Raw genomic sequence first — 15032 nt, 5'->3', positions numbered from 1 at the left:
GGCAGGATACTGGAAAGCTGTTACGTAAGCTCTCTAGTGCAGCGAGGCACGGAGACTGGACGCTGTCAGTCGGAGAGGAAACAGCTGAGGTTGATGCCTCCTTACACTACACATTTCACAAGTCTTGTGTGTCATGACATTAACATAGATTCACCCTTAAAAATGTTCTTTATAATTACAAAGGATATATTACTTATCTAACCATACAAAAGATCACCAGAAGATTAGCTCCCCTTAGCTTATTTTACAAGATTAAACACCTTTTACACTACATTGGGGGATTAGATTAAGTTAGCTTAGGTTAATTTAGGTTCAGTTAGCTTTAGGGTGTGTAATAATCAGGGGTGTCTAATCTTCAGGAGATCCCATATGGAATTTCTAGTCAACAATAATATGAAGACGACTTCACGTACTGTATATTGTAAAACTTTGCTCTGTTCAGTTCTTTAGTTTGGGAAAATCGTATAAGGCTACAACTTACACACACTATATACACACATAACCAGACACACGCACACACTCACACACCTTTTACATATACAACCTGCACATACACACCACACGTGGTTGAAAGTTCAGTCATCCTAACACACGTGGTTGAGAGGCGTGGGTAGCAGCAGCAACAACGGGGCGAGGAATGAGCGTCACCTTGAGGATATCAACGGGTGTCTAGGGTCGGCCATAACCGCCCCAGTTTAATGTCCCCTAAAAACCATCCTTCCCGTCTCCCTGAACCAATTGTGGTGGCCGTGGCGAGAGGTTTACCTACCACCGCTCGGGGATAACCTCCTCACGGTGACCTATGAGTTGACCTCCAGGAATGTCTGCTGCTCGGCCAGGGTGAAGTAGAGGTCGCGGAGGCCAGAGAGTAAAAAGACCACAACGAGGGATTTTTTTTTTTATGTGTGTGTGTGTTCCGTCTCACCTTCCCAGACTCTCCATTAAAGACTGTCTACCCGGGCCTACCAGTTTACCACCACGCTATAGGTCGACTACAGGCTGCTAGGGTGTTCAACCGGGGAGCCTGTAATGCTGGTGTCGTGTACCATGACAGCAGCTATGGTCAGAGTGTACTATGACAACAGCTGTGGTCAGATGGTACCATGACAACAGCTGTGGTCAGAGTGTACCATAACAACAGCCGGGGTGAGACTGTACGATGAAAACAGCTGAACCACGAACCCCAAGATTCAGACTCATGAATCCGAAGCAGCAGACAACGATATAGTATTCTCTCCTTAAATGGTTCGGATTCACGAGTCTGAATCTTGGAGGTTAGCGGTTCAGAGGGAGAAAGCGACAGAACTATTGCGGGAGACTGTACACTGTCCATGACTCGAGCTTATATAAGGGATGCTGCCTCTATCCCCAGACTATTATCGTTGCGCCACCCACCGTATGGCGTAGACCACATCTATCACATGACTGGTTTTTCACCACCCTGATACGATCTGATTCGATACCTGGACGAGGCTAAATGGGAGGTTTAATATAAGAAGTATCTGGGTATCCTAATGGTAGTAACCTGGACCATGAAAAACTTATTATGTAGCAAGTGTTGCCTCGGTGAACCTGTACGTGTGAGGTGGTAGAGGTAGTGGCGGTAACTGTGACGTATAGATTCATATCATAGATGAGGAAAACTGTGAAGTCTGTGGAAAATGCATATTAGATGATGTTTTGTCAATGTCCCTAACCAGAAATTTGAAACATATTCTAATTTAACTATAACCTAACCTAACCTAACCAAACCAAACCAAACCATAACCTAACCTAACCAAACTAACCTAACCAAACTAACCTTCTAAACACCAAAAAAACAGCATATACCGGCACACAAAACGTTGGCAATAAACCAAGTAAAATCGAAACACACATTACACGGTAGTTTACGAGTGTCTCTATGTAATGCGATTTAGAGTATCATGTTATCTAACGTTATCGACTATTTTCAGAACGTTTTGTCGTTTTCCTTGTTTAACGTGATAGGATGGTAAAGTGTAACGCGATATAAACCTGCTGTTGGTTTGTGTTATCCTGGTGTTGCTGTGTTATCCTGGTGTTGCTGTGTTATCCTGGTGTTGCTGTGAGTGTTACTGTGTGTGTTACCTTAGTGTTGCTGTGTTATCCTGGTGTTGCTGTGTTATCATGGTGTTGGTGGGTGTTATCACCATGAACTACCATAAGCAACCTAGCAGCAGTAATAGTAGTGAGTCTGACGTATGGTGTACCATAAAACTACCATACATCATCATAATCTACCATAAATCACCACAAACTACCATAAATCACGATAAAACCACTATACATCACCATGAACTACCATAAATCACCATGAATTACCATACATCACCATAGACTACCATAAATCACCATAAACTACCATAAATCACCATGAACTACCATAAATCACCATAAACAACCATAAATCACCATGAATTACCATACATCACCATAGACTACCATAAATCACCATAAATCACCATGAACTACCATATATCACTATAAAACTACCATAAATCACCATGAACAACCATAAATCACTATAAAACTACCATAATTCACCATGAACAACCATAAATCACTATAAAACTACCATAAATCACCATGAACTACCATAAATCACCATGAACTCCCATAAGCAACGCAGCAGCAGTAGTGAGGCTGGCGCAAACAATGGGTTTTCTCTGCGACTCACGTGTCATTCCCAGAATATTAAGGCAAGCCTTTTATAGTGTAGTGACGTCAAGAGGTTGCCAGAAATACCTCCCCTCTCAACACCACAACGTAAACACCATACTATTACAACTACTTCTTCTTCTACTACTACTATTACTCTCTCTCTCTCTCTCTCTCTCTCTCTCTCTCTCTCTCTCTCTCTCCGAAACTACTATAGGTCATAGTATTCTCGGCAAAAAACAGGTAACGAATGCGACTGTGAGTTAATTAATTCCGAGTTACACAAGTATGACAGAAAAGAATGTGTCTTCAATTATCCTTATTGGATTACAACAACCCGGAACTATGGATTACAACAACCCGGAACTATGAATTACAACACCCGGAACTATAGATTACAACACCCGGAACTATAGATTACAACACCCGGAACTATGGATTACAACACCCGGAACTATGGATTACAACACCCGGAACTATGGATTACAACACCCGGAACAATAGATTACAACACCCGGAACTATGAATTACAACACCCGGAACTATGAATTACAACACCCGGAACAATAGATTACAACACCCGGAACTATGAATTACAACACCCGGAACTATGAATTACAACACCCGGAACACACAACTTCACAGTCAAATGTTGTAATGAAGTTGTTGTGATATAGTTAGCAATAATAATGAGGTTTTATATTTCTATGTAGAATGTTGTGTTGTTGTTGTTGTTGTTGTTGTTGTTGTTGTTGTTGTAGTTATAATGCACCACACTGAAAAAATAAAACCGATGGCACACTGGACTACCGCATTGTCTCACACTAGCACACAATGACCTTGACACACAACCAAATTAACTCACAGCAACACGATACCACACACTACAACGCTACCGCACACACTACCACACACACACTACCACACACTACCACACCACACTACCACACACACTACCACACACTACCACATACACTACCACACCACAACACACTACCCTACAACACACTACCATTGTAAACTCTACTCTGTAATCCTTTTGCGCTACCGCTCACAGGATGAGTGTGGGGTGCACAATAAAGTAGCCGCTGTAAGTGGCATAATCAAATCCCACTAAAATTCCCTTCCATCCTCTCTTTAAACTTCCACTGCACCTCCTTCACCCCTGTCACTAGCCGTTGAGGGATTGAGTCTGGTGTCGTAGTCTGGGTATGTGTTGGAGGTGGTGGTGGTGGTGGTGGTGGTGGCGTAGGCGGCGGCGGTAGTGGTGTTGAGAGAGTGGTGGTGGTGGTGGTGGCGAGAGGGTGGTGGTAGGCGAGAGAGTGGTGGTGGTGGCGGTGGTGTTGAGACAGTGGTATGAGAGGTGGTGTGGTATGAGAGAGTGGTAGTGGTGTATGAGAGAGTGGTGTAGGGTGGCGAGGAGAGAGTGGCAGGGGGTGGGGAAAAGGAGGTAGTCATGGCGTTACAGGTGTTGGGGGAGTTGGTTCCACAAAACATTGATTGGTTTTTGCTCATTAATGCCTCGCATGAACAAGTCACGGGGATTCTGATGGACTGACCTGCCCAACACTTCGTACACCGCCCACTACTGTATGTGTGTGTGTGTCTAGAGAGGCTATTAAGAGTTGTCTTAATAATGACGGTCGTTCTACAAGAGAATTACAGTAAATGATGTCTTTTATATTTGCAGTAAATATATATATATATATATATATATATATATATATATATATATATATATATATATATATATATATATATATATATATATATATATATATATTCCATTAAGCAAGTGGCTACATTACACTTATTCTTGATGTATAAGAATTTTAAATGCCATGATCACGGAACAGCACAATGTAACAACAACTGTCAGACGTAGCAGGGTACATACAGTACGTAGCCAGAGGTGGCCGCGAAGATGGCAAGGCGGACGTGCGCAGTACTCCCACACCCTTTGGCGCGCCGCGCACCCATCACATGCACCAGCCAACACCAGTTTCATTCATAAACATGACTGTTGAGACATTCTACCTGATTCGCAACATTTTACCTTCCAACAGCGTTAACGAACAATAAATTATCAATGAATTGAAAAGGAAGCTTTGCAACAGGAATCCAATAACTGAGAGCAGTATGAAATAAAAGATATGTGAGCAGAAAATGCAGGCACATCGTACGCCAGACACGGCGCAGCAGGTTGGTGGGTGGCAGCGTAGGACACACTGGGTTATACTTGCCGTGCCAGGAGCATCGTGCTAGCCTCGCCCTATTTTTATACCACGACAGCGATATTGCCGCTGCAAGGAGTCATAATGTGGAGCATCACTGATGGCACTCTGGGTACCGCGAAGCACTAGGCACTACTTGGCCGCCACCTGGCACTCGAGGGAGAGGAAGGTTATAAGGCCACCACCCCCCCTCCTGTCCCACCCATCTGCTACGTCACCCACTGCCTCTATATACGTCACCCACTCCCTCTATATACGTCACCCACTCCCTCTATATACGTCACCCACTCCCTCTATATACGTCACCCACTGCCTCTATATACGTCACCCACTCCCTCTATATACGTCACCCACTGCCTCTATATTACGTCACCCACTCCTCTATATACGTCACCCACTCCCTCTATATACGTCACCCACTCCCTCTATATACGTCACCCACTCCCTCTATATACGTCACCCACTGCCTCTATATACGTCACCCACTGCCTCTATATACGTCACCCACCCCATTTTACCAAATATACTATGTTAGATAATGCTCCATGTCTTATAAGGTTTCAACTTAAGCTAACCTAACCTAACCTAATCCAACTTAACTTAACCTAATCCAACCTAGCTTTACCTAATCCAACCTAACTTTACCTAATCCAACCTAACCTAACCTAATCCAATCTAACCTAACTTTCATCTTCTGTTTCATTATATTATTTCGATTTTCATGTTTCTATTTGTTTCATGTTTCAAAATGTTTCATCGTATTTATAAATTTGATATTAATATTTCATTTCACACAATAATTTCATGTTAAGGTTTCAATAAATAAAGGAAATTCAGAATCCATTGTACAAATCCAAGGAATGTGTAGTGAGTGTATTGTGTAGTAGTTGCATTGTGTAGTGGTTGCATTGTATAGTGATTGTATTGTGTAGTAGTTGCATTGTGTAGTGGTTGCATTGTATAGTGGTTGTATTGTGTAGTAGTTGTATTGTATAGTAGTTGTATTGTGTAGTAGTTGCATTGTGTAGTGGTTGCATTGTATAGTGATTGTATTGTGTAGTAGTTGCATTGTGTAGTGGTTGCATTGTATAGTGATTGTATTGTGTAGTAGTTGCATTGTGTAGTGGTTGCATTGTGTAGTGGTTGCATTGTATAGTGGATGTATTGTGTAGTGGGTGTATTGTGTAGTGGGTGTATTGTGTAGTGGTTGTATTGTGTAGTGGGTGTATTGTGTAGTAGTTGCATTGTGGGTGTAATGGGTATAGTTTATAGTGGGTGTATTGAGTAGTGGTTGTGCTGTGTAGTAGTTGTATTGTGGGTGTAATGGGTATAGTTTATAGTGGGTGTAGTTGGTGGTGGGTGTAGTGGGTGGTGGCTGTAGTTGGTGGTGGGTATAGTGGGTGTAGTGTGTAGTGGGTGTATTGTGTGGTAGGTGTAATGGGTGGTGGGTGTTATATATGGTGGGTGCACTGGGTTGCGTATGCAGTGGGTGGTGGGTGTAGCGTGTTTAATGGGCGGTGGGTGTAATGGGTGGTGGGTATAGTAGCTGGTGGGTTTAGACTGTAGAGGGCGGTGGGTGGTGGGTGTAGAGGGCTAGTGTGTAGTGGTCAATAGGTTTTATGATCACACTATTCTCCCTGGTAGTAAAAATAAAATTTCCTTAAGCACTTGCATACAGTACACTCCTGATTGCTCTGTATATTATCGTGATGCAACATTCAGTCACAACTGCGTAGGCTGGAACATTCGTGTTGCATCAGTGTGCAAGGTTAGGCCAGGGCTGCTGTTGCATTAGGTCAAATTTGTAGTGGCTGTACTAGATCACGTCAGTGATGACCTTACATCACTCACTCTCCTCTCACTATCACTCTGGGAAATTAATGTGTTCAGTGAATCTTTGTAAAATGGTTGGGAAACCCAGAGTGTGGTGACGCGAGGTGTGGCGGCCACCTGCGTGAGATCTGTCGCTGTTCCTGGGAATTGAGAAATGGTGTGACTCATTCAGTCAACTGGCTGCTGCTGCTGCTGCTGCCGAGGTCATGGTGGGCGGAGTCTCGCTGGTCACCGCCCCATGACATCACATTGAAAGTGCCGGTTCGAGAAAGCTCTGGAATTTCCACGATTACTGACTGTCCAGCCTGCTGCCATGAGCCACACAGATTAAAAGAGCAGGTCGAAACGGGAAGGTGACGATAGTCAAAGGTAAAGAGAAAGAGAGAATAGAGCGTGTGTGTGTGTGTGTTTGTGTGTGTGGCCACGTCGGTAGCGCCAGTGTGTGTATGTGTGTACGTCTGTGCGTGTTACAGCAGGCAGCGTGGGCGCCAATACTGGTCGTACGCCTGGCACGCGGGCCCAGCTACTAGCGCCGCCTCCATACTCTGCTGCTCACATGTGCTGTGCGTCACTTTCCCGGAGTCAGCAGTAAACAACTAACCGTGGTGGACCTCGTAACCCGGAGAGCCATCCACGGTACCGCTCGCCCTTACCCTTTAGTGCAGTTGACTGGATCTCATCTTGCCCCTGCACCAGGATATTCAGTGACACAATAAGCACTCTTGGATTTCTCATCATTTATCTAGTGCGAGGTGAACAACTACGTAGTAGCTTAAGCCAGGGCATTGGTAGCCTAGCGATGGTGCCAGTCAATGAATGTTGCTTAGTGACACACTGGCGCTGCGCGTAAACATCAGAGGGTTCAGTCCAAGTTGTGCCGTGGCAGCGTGTGGTTGTGTTTCCGCCTGCCTCCGCCCCCTTCCCACACTTGTCGAGAAATTGTCATTTACTTGAACATTATTCAAGTGAAATATATTTTGGACACAAATGTTGAAACGAAAAGGATACACGTTATAGTGCAAGTGCGTTAACGCGCTTGGGTCTGAAAATAGTCCTCTAAATGGTGTCGCGAGCAAAGGGTTCAACGGGGACGATGGCGCTTCACTGTTCACAAGCCAAACTGTGGGTGAAGACCCACTATGAACGTCACGAGGATGGTGTGGTAGCCAAGTCGGTCATGTACAAGCATTATGAGGACTATTGCCGCGATCAGGGCCGCAACATTATGGAGACCAGCATCTTCGGCCGCGTGGTCAAGTCCGTTTTCCCTGACGTAACCATCCGGCGTCTAGGAGGACGAGATAACCTCAAGTACTACTATTGTGGCATCCAAGCTAAGGAGTCCTCCCCACACGTTATCGACAACGCTACCACTACTAGACCCAAACGTCGCTTGCGTAAGAGAGAAGTTGTTACGGACAAGACTGACGTTCACCGGTGTTTGTTGTGGCTACACAATAACTACTGTGTCGGCCCCGACTCCTCCGTCATCAAGTCAGAGGTCTACGACCGCTACGTGTTGGACTGCATAGCATCCGCGGCTGACCCGTTACCCATGCAATACTTCGGCATGGTGGTGAGCCACGCCTTCCCACACATCACCAAGAGGAAGCTGGGGCCAAGAGCCAACCAGCAGAAATTCTATTTTGGCATTCAGGAGCGACCCGCCCCGCTGCCCCTCGACACTGTCCCGCCGGAGCTCATGCGTGAGGTCGATTTCATGTTCAATAATGGCAGATTATGTTACCGGGAGGAGGTGGATCCCGACGACGACGATGAAGACGACGACGACCGCAGCTGTCGCAGCCCGGTGTCAGACACGTCAGAAGGGTCTCTCCGTGACGCCCACACACCATACTCAGGCGAGCCTCCCGGTGCCCATGCCAACCCTTATTTCCACACCTACATTAAGGAAGAGCCCGTAAACTACAGCCTTCAACATTTAAAACTGAAAGATGAACCATTAGACATTGAATGCACTATTAAAGTGGAACCGTTAGACCTACACATCCCTCGCGACGTCCATGATATGGACACCTCTTACATGCCCAGTCCTGAGAGATCTCCGTCAGTTGCTACTTCCATAAGTGATTCTCCGAGTCCCTCAGTTAAAGACCAGAAAACTAGGAAACTCTATAAACCTCGTTTTCACATTATATCGGGTTATAATGATGACGTTAGTTGGAACAGTGACCCAGATCCAAAGATGGAAAAGGACGGAGTGCAGTACTGTAATAATTCTGTTCATTCACAGTGGGAGACGTTCTTGAGGGACTGGTTATCGCGAACATTTGAGGAATGTGAGAGAATGTGTGTAAATAGGGATCAAGTGTACGCTTATTATGAGAAGGTCTGCGAAATGACAGGTACTATCGTGCTACCACTTACATATTTCGATGAGACAGTGCTCAAGGTGTTTCGTGGCGTAGTCACCATGATTCATCCATCAGAAAAGACATTCTACGAAGGAATTCGTGTTCAAATACATTCCGATTTTTATAGCCGTATCGAGGAGTTAATCGATGGCGAGCCTTGCATTCATCACTTAATAGATGGTGAGGCCAGCATGCAGCAACATTCCATGGAACTGTCGCCCCCGCCGGGCGCCGCCCCCCGGATCTCTCCACAAATGCTCGACGAGGACGAAGCGGCCGATGAACGTTATGCTGACAACTACCGTGACCCCCCTGACGAGGAACTACATTCCACCCCGGAGGTGCTACGAGATGGCAAGTACTACCTGCGTATGTGGCTCACTGATAACTTCGAGTCCTTGCCTGACTCGTGCGTGCTGAAGGCCGATGCTTACCGGCACTACGAAATTTACGCAAAGACCATCAAACAGACCCCATTTGAAATGAACGTGTTCGGTAAGATTGTGCGTCAAGTATTCCCCAAAGTAACAATCCGGCGTCTTGGCGGACGTGTCAAACCTCAGTATCATTACTGTGGCATCGCCGTCAAAACTTCAAGTCCTCTCTTCCAATACATGAGTGGGAGGGACCCTGCACAACGCTCCAGGAAGAAGGAGATCGCTACGGACAATAAGAGTGCCGAGATTGTCATAGACTGGTTACGGAGTCACTATGAGCCAGGCACGGAGAGGATAATCATGAAGAGTGCAGTCTTCAGCAATTATTGTGCTTATTGTAAGTCCATTAACGAAAACCCAGTCACTCTGAACTATTTCGGCAAGTTAGTGAAGCATTGTTTCCCTAACGTGGAGGTGAGGAAATGTGGCGGCCGTAGCGAACCTACTTGGTACTACTTCGGTCTAGTTCCTCGTGGGGAGATGGGGGCAGTGTTCAGCAGCTCCCACCACCACCACCACCACCACGACCTCCAAGACGACATCCAAGTGCCCCAGACTACCCTCAGTGAACCCAGACAGCTTAGTCCCATGGGTCATGACCTCGGCCACAGTATACCTTCACACACTACTAGTCCCATTCCAATATCTCTCAACAAGGGTGAGATGGGAGCCCACTTGGCCGCCCCGCCTAATGGTTCCTACAGTTCCTCCATGATGCTCCAGTCAGTGCTGCTCAACCAGCACGTTAATCTTGCTCAATCACCGCTCCTTAATCGCCGGTCACCCTTCCACGGATCTCCGGGCGAAGGGCTACTAGAGGCGTCGTACCAACGGCCACCCCATGACTTATGTGGTGCTTCCCCAACCCGCACCTATCCCGACCATCTAGCCTCTCACTCCCCGGCAGCTGAGGGTAGCAGCCTGCAGGAACTGCGGCGCCAGCTTCTGGCCCGTTCGCCTTATGAGCCTGTCGATGTTCCCTCTGACAACATGTTCTCCCGCTCACCAGGGGACACTTCGGCGCAGTACTGCAGGTCTCCCCGCGAGCTACTGGACGGAGAAGCCACCTTGCCAGCGCACTCACCCGCCGACACCTCCATCATGTTCTCTCACTCACCGCTGGAGGCCAACTACCCCGGGGCTGTGAGGCCGCGCTCCTCCCTGGCGGGGGGCAGTGGTGGTGGGCAGGTGGTGCCGCGCCTCCAGCCGCAGCAGCTGGTCTTCGACTCCCAGGCTCACAAGAGACACAGAGGTCAACCCCAGATGCACCTAGACCACTACGACATGATGAATGATATACAGCTGGAGTGAGCCAGCCCATCTCATCTCTCTTGTTCTGGTGAGTTATCTCTTATTGTGCAGTAGTGATGGTTAGGGTTAGGTTAGTTTAGTCATTGGTAATAAAAGAAGTTAATGGTGATTATGGTGAAATATGGGAGTGGTTGAAGAGTATGGTAAAGTAGAATGGTCATAATAGTGTGTTGAGTAGTAATAGTAGTGTGACTTACGTAAGTGAGGGGCTGTAGTGAGGTAAGGGTTGTTATTCACGGGGTGACTTACACAATAAATCGTGGTTATGGTGAGGTACAAGTTGTGGTTAAGTGATAGTGATATGGTTAATGGTGACGTGTAGTGTTAATGTTGGTTAGTGGTGACGTGTGGTGTTAATGGTAAGGTGTAGTGTTGGTGATGGTGACGTGTAGTGTTAAAGTTGGTTAATGATGATGTTTAGTGTTAATGTTGGCTAATGGTGACGTGTGATGTTAATGTTGGTCATTGGTGAGGCGTGGTGTTAATGGTGACGCATTCTTAATGTTGTGTTTATGGTAAGATATAATGTTACCAAGACGCAATTATGGTGATACTATTGTGGTAATTAGTAATCATGGTGTTATAGTGCTATTAAATAATGGCTATTTATTAAGTGATAGTTATGGTGTTGAAATGGTCGTGTTATGGTGTTCTATTGATATTTAGGTTGAAACAAGAGTGGTTACCGCGTGTTATGGTGCAAGTGATGGTCATAGTGTATTGTGCGTTATAGTGAGCTGGGTGGTTGTTATGCATTAGTAGTTGTTCTGGTTATCCCCCTGGTTGATTAATGAGAGTTGTGTGGTTATGGTATGTGGTAGTTGTGTAGTTATGGTGGGTGGGACCTGTATGGTGTTTAGTGAGTAACACCTGTGTGATTGTAGTGAGTGGTATTGTGCAAGTTATGGTAAGTCAAGGCGGATAGTTTATGATGTTATGGTTTTGTGAATTACGGTGATGTGGTAATGTTGTAAGTTCTTTTGGTTGCGTAATGGTACAATATGGTGTGTTGTGTCAAGTTATGGTGTGTTGTGTCAAATTATGGTGTGTTGTGTCAAATTATTGTGTATTGTGTCAAATTATGGTGTGTTGTGTAAACTTATGGGGTTAATGAAGTTATGGTGTTATGTGAAGTTATGGTGTGTTGGGAAGTTATGGTGTGGTGAAGTTATGGTGTTATATGAAGTTATGGTTTTATGTGAAGTTATGGTGTTGTGAAGTTATGGTGTACTGTATCAAGTTATTGTGTTGTGACGTTATGGTGCTATGTAAGGTTATGGTGTTGTGAAGTTATGGTGTTGTTAAGTTATGGTGTATTGTCAAGTTATGGTGTGTTGTGTCAAGTTATGGTGTATCGTGTCAAGTTATGGTATATTGTGTCAAGTTATAGTGTTATGTGAAGTTATGGTATATTGTGTCAAGTTATAGTGTTATGAGAAGTTATGGTGTATTGTGTCAAGTTATGGTGTTATGTGAAGTTATGGTGCTGTGTCAAGTTATGGTGTTATGAGAAGTTATGGTATATTGTGTCAAGTTATTGTGTTATGTAAAGATATGGTGTTATGTGAAGTATGGTGTGTTTTGTCAAGTTATGGTGTTATGTAAAGTTATGGTGTTGTTCCAAGTTATGACTAATGAATGGTGAACAAGTATTTATGGTCAGGTATGGTTTGGTTAGGTTAGGTTAGCATAATGAGCTATGCTTGAAGTGGTGGTGTTATGGTGATTGTTGTAAATTTTAGGTTATGGTGGTTGTATGAGTAGTGAGGTATGGTGATGTGAAGTATAGTGAGTGGAGTTTCGGTGAGTCATTGGGGAGTGGTGTTTGTATTATGGTGACGGGTAGTTGTGAATTGTGGTTAGTGTTGTGTAGTTAGGTAATAGTGGGAGTTGGTTATGGTGAATGATAGTAATGGTGACTGGTGTGTTATGGTGAATGATAGTAATGGTGACTGGTGTGTTATGGTGAATGATAGTAATGGTGACTGGTGTGTTATGGTGAATGATAGTAATGGTGACTGGTGTGTTATGGTGAATGATAGTAATGGTGACTGGTGTGTTATGGTGAATGATAGTAATGGTGACTGGTGTGTTATGTAAGAAATAGTTATCTGTGATAGTGTTGTTGTTGTGAGTTATAGTGAAGGATATTGTGTTATGTCATCATTTGTTGTATTATGGTTGTATTATGTTTTCCTTATAATGACACCAACACTATCACCCAACACCATCACCCAACACTATCACCTAACAGTCACCCAGCACCATCACCCAACACTATCACCCAGCACCATCACCCAACACTATCACCCAACAGTGTCACCCAACACTATCACCCAAAACTCACCTAACACCATCACCCAACACTATCACCCAGCACCATCTTAGCACCATCACCCAACATATCACCACAACACTATCACCTAACAGTCACCAGCACCGTCACCTTACTATCACCCAGCACCATCACCCAACACCTATCACCCAAAACTCACCTAACACCATCACCTAACACTATCACCTAACACCATCATACTACTATCACCCAACACCATCACCCAACACCATTACTAACAGTCACCAGCACCATCACCCAACACTATACTAACACTATGCACAACATTACCCAGCACCATCACCCAACACTATCGCAGCACCATCACACCCAACACTATCACCAAAAACTCACTACCATCACACAACACTATCACCTAACACCATCACCCAACACTATCACCTTTTATACCCAACACACCATTACCTAACAGTCACCCAGCACCATCACCCAACACTGTCACTTAACACTATCACTTATAACAGTCCTCCCACTATCACCCAGCACCATCACCCAACACCATTACCTAACAGTCACCCAGCACCATCACCCAACACTGTCACCCAACACTATCACCTAACAGTCACCCAGCACCATCACCCAACACTGTCACCCAACACTATCACCTAACAGTCACCCAGCACCATCACCCAACACTGTCACCCAACACTATCACCTAACAGTCACCCAACACTATCACCCAACATTATCACCTAAGAAAACCTTCAGTGTGTGTGTGTGTTGTACAGGTAGAGGCCCCAGGTGTAGTCGCTAATACCCTGTGTCCATCTAATTGTGTCACCATTTGACTTCCGGAGTAAATATTGAGTGTTTACCTCCGAGACTATTTTATTTTGTGATTTTTTTTTTACTTAATATTTCGTGACTTTAAATGATATGGCCGTTATTAAGTGTTCCAGAAATTATCTATATTATTATTTACTCGCGGTAATTGATCTCTATACAGGTGTAGGTCTAGTTAACAGGTACCTCCATAATTAAAGTTTCTAGGATCGTGGAAATATTTTGTACAAATATTTATGAAGTTTCTGTCGGTTTGTTAAATTATTTTTAGAATCATAAGTGTGCGAGCAGCCTTGACCTTGAGCACCAGTCCCCCCGTGCTGACTGTGTCAACACTAATGTGAAAAATATCTAAACTTTTCCCCACACGGTTCTCCCCCAGGAATTTAGAAATAGTTGTGTGTGTGCGTGTGTGTGTGTGTGTGTGTGCGTGTGTGTGTGTGTGTGTGTGTGTGCGCGTGCGTGCGTGCGTGTGTGCGTGTGTGTCCCGCTAAATTGAGATAATTGCCAATTAAGCCTTAAAAAGCAACTGAGGTTTTTGCCAAATAAGGATAACTTTTTTTTTATTGCCATAACTCGTTTCACTGATGGTGTCGTTTACTATCATAAGAGAGCAAAATTATACCTAAAGTAAATTAAGTGAGGTTATGTCAGGTTTTCTATGATACTTCATTTACATGTATATTTATGATCTACATCAGCGTTTATGGCCAGTCAAAAGTTAAAAAAAACATGAATACATGCCGGTATAAGTTATTGCTAATCATCCCCATATGTATACTGTATATATATATATATATATATATATATATATATATATATAAAAACAACGACACCTTAACACTGATATTTAATTTAAAACACTCTTTAAAATAACTGGATTTATGAATGAGAGAAACTTAAATATACAGGGTATTTTATTATGCTGAGGTCAGGTCATAACTCAATGTCATCTTTAATACCGAAGTTGACTAGTCAAGTGGTCAAACATCAAGGAGACACTAAACCACTTCTCTACATCAAC

At 44.4% G+C, this 15032-nt stretch overlaps 1 protein-coding gene across 1 annotated transcript; it reads left to right on the top strand.

The window, feature by feature from the left end:
* Positions 1-7264: 7264 nt before the first annotated feature.
* LOC121880483 lies at positions 7265-13265 on the top strand. The gene has a single exon (XM_042387693.1). The coding sequence runs from the start codon at positions 7807-7809 to the stop codon at positions 10867-10869; it is 3063 nt and encodes a 1020-aa protein (XP_042243627.1). The 5' UTR covers positions 7265-7806; the 3' UTR covers positions 10870-13265.
* Positions 13266-15032: the final 1767 nt, after the last annotated feature.

The sequence above is a fragment of the Homarus americanus genome, unplaced genomic scaffold, assembly GCF_018991925.1.
Source record: "Homarus americanus isolate GMGI-L3 unplaced genomic scaffold, GMGI_Hamer_2.0 scaffold15794, whole genome shotgun sequence".
Classification (NCBI taxonomy): domain Eukaryota; kingdom Metazoa; phylum Arthropoda; class Malacostraca; order Decapoda; family Nephropidae; genus Homarus; species Homarus americanus.
The sequence above is the reverse complement of the archived record's forward strand: the minus strand, read 5'-3'. Positions and strand labels throughout refer to the sequence as shown.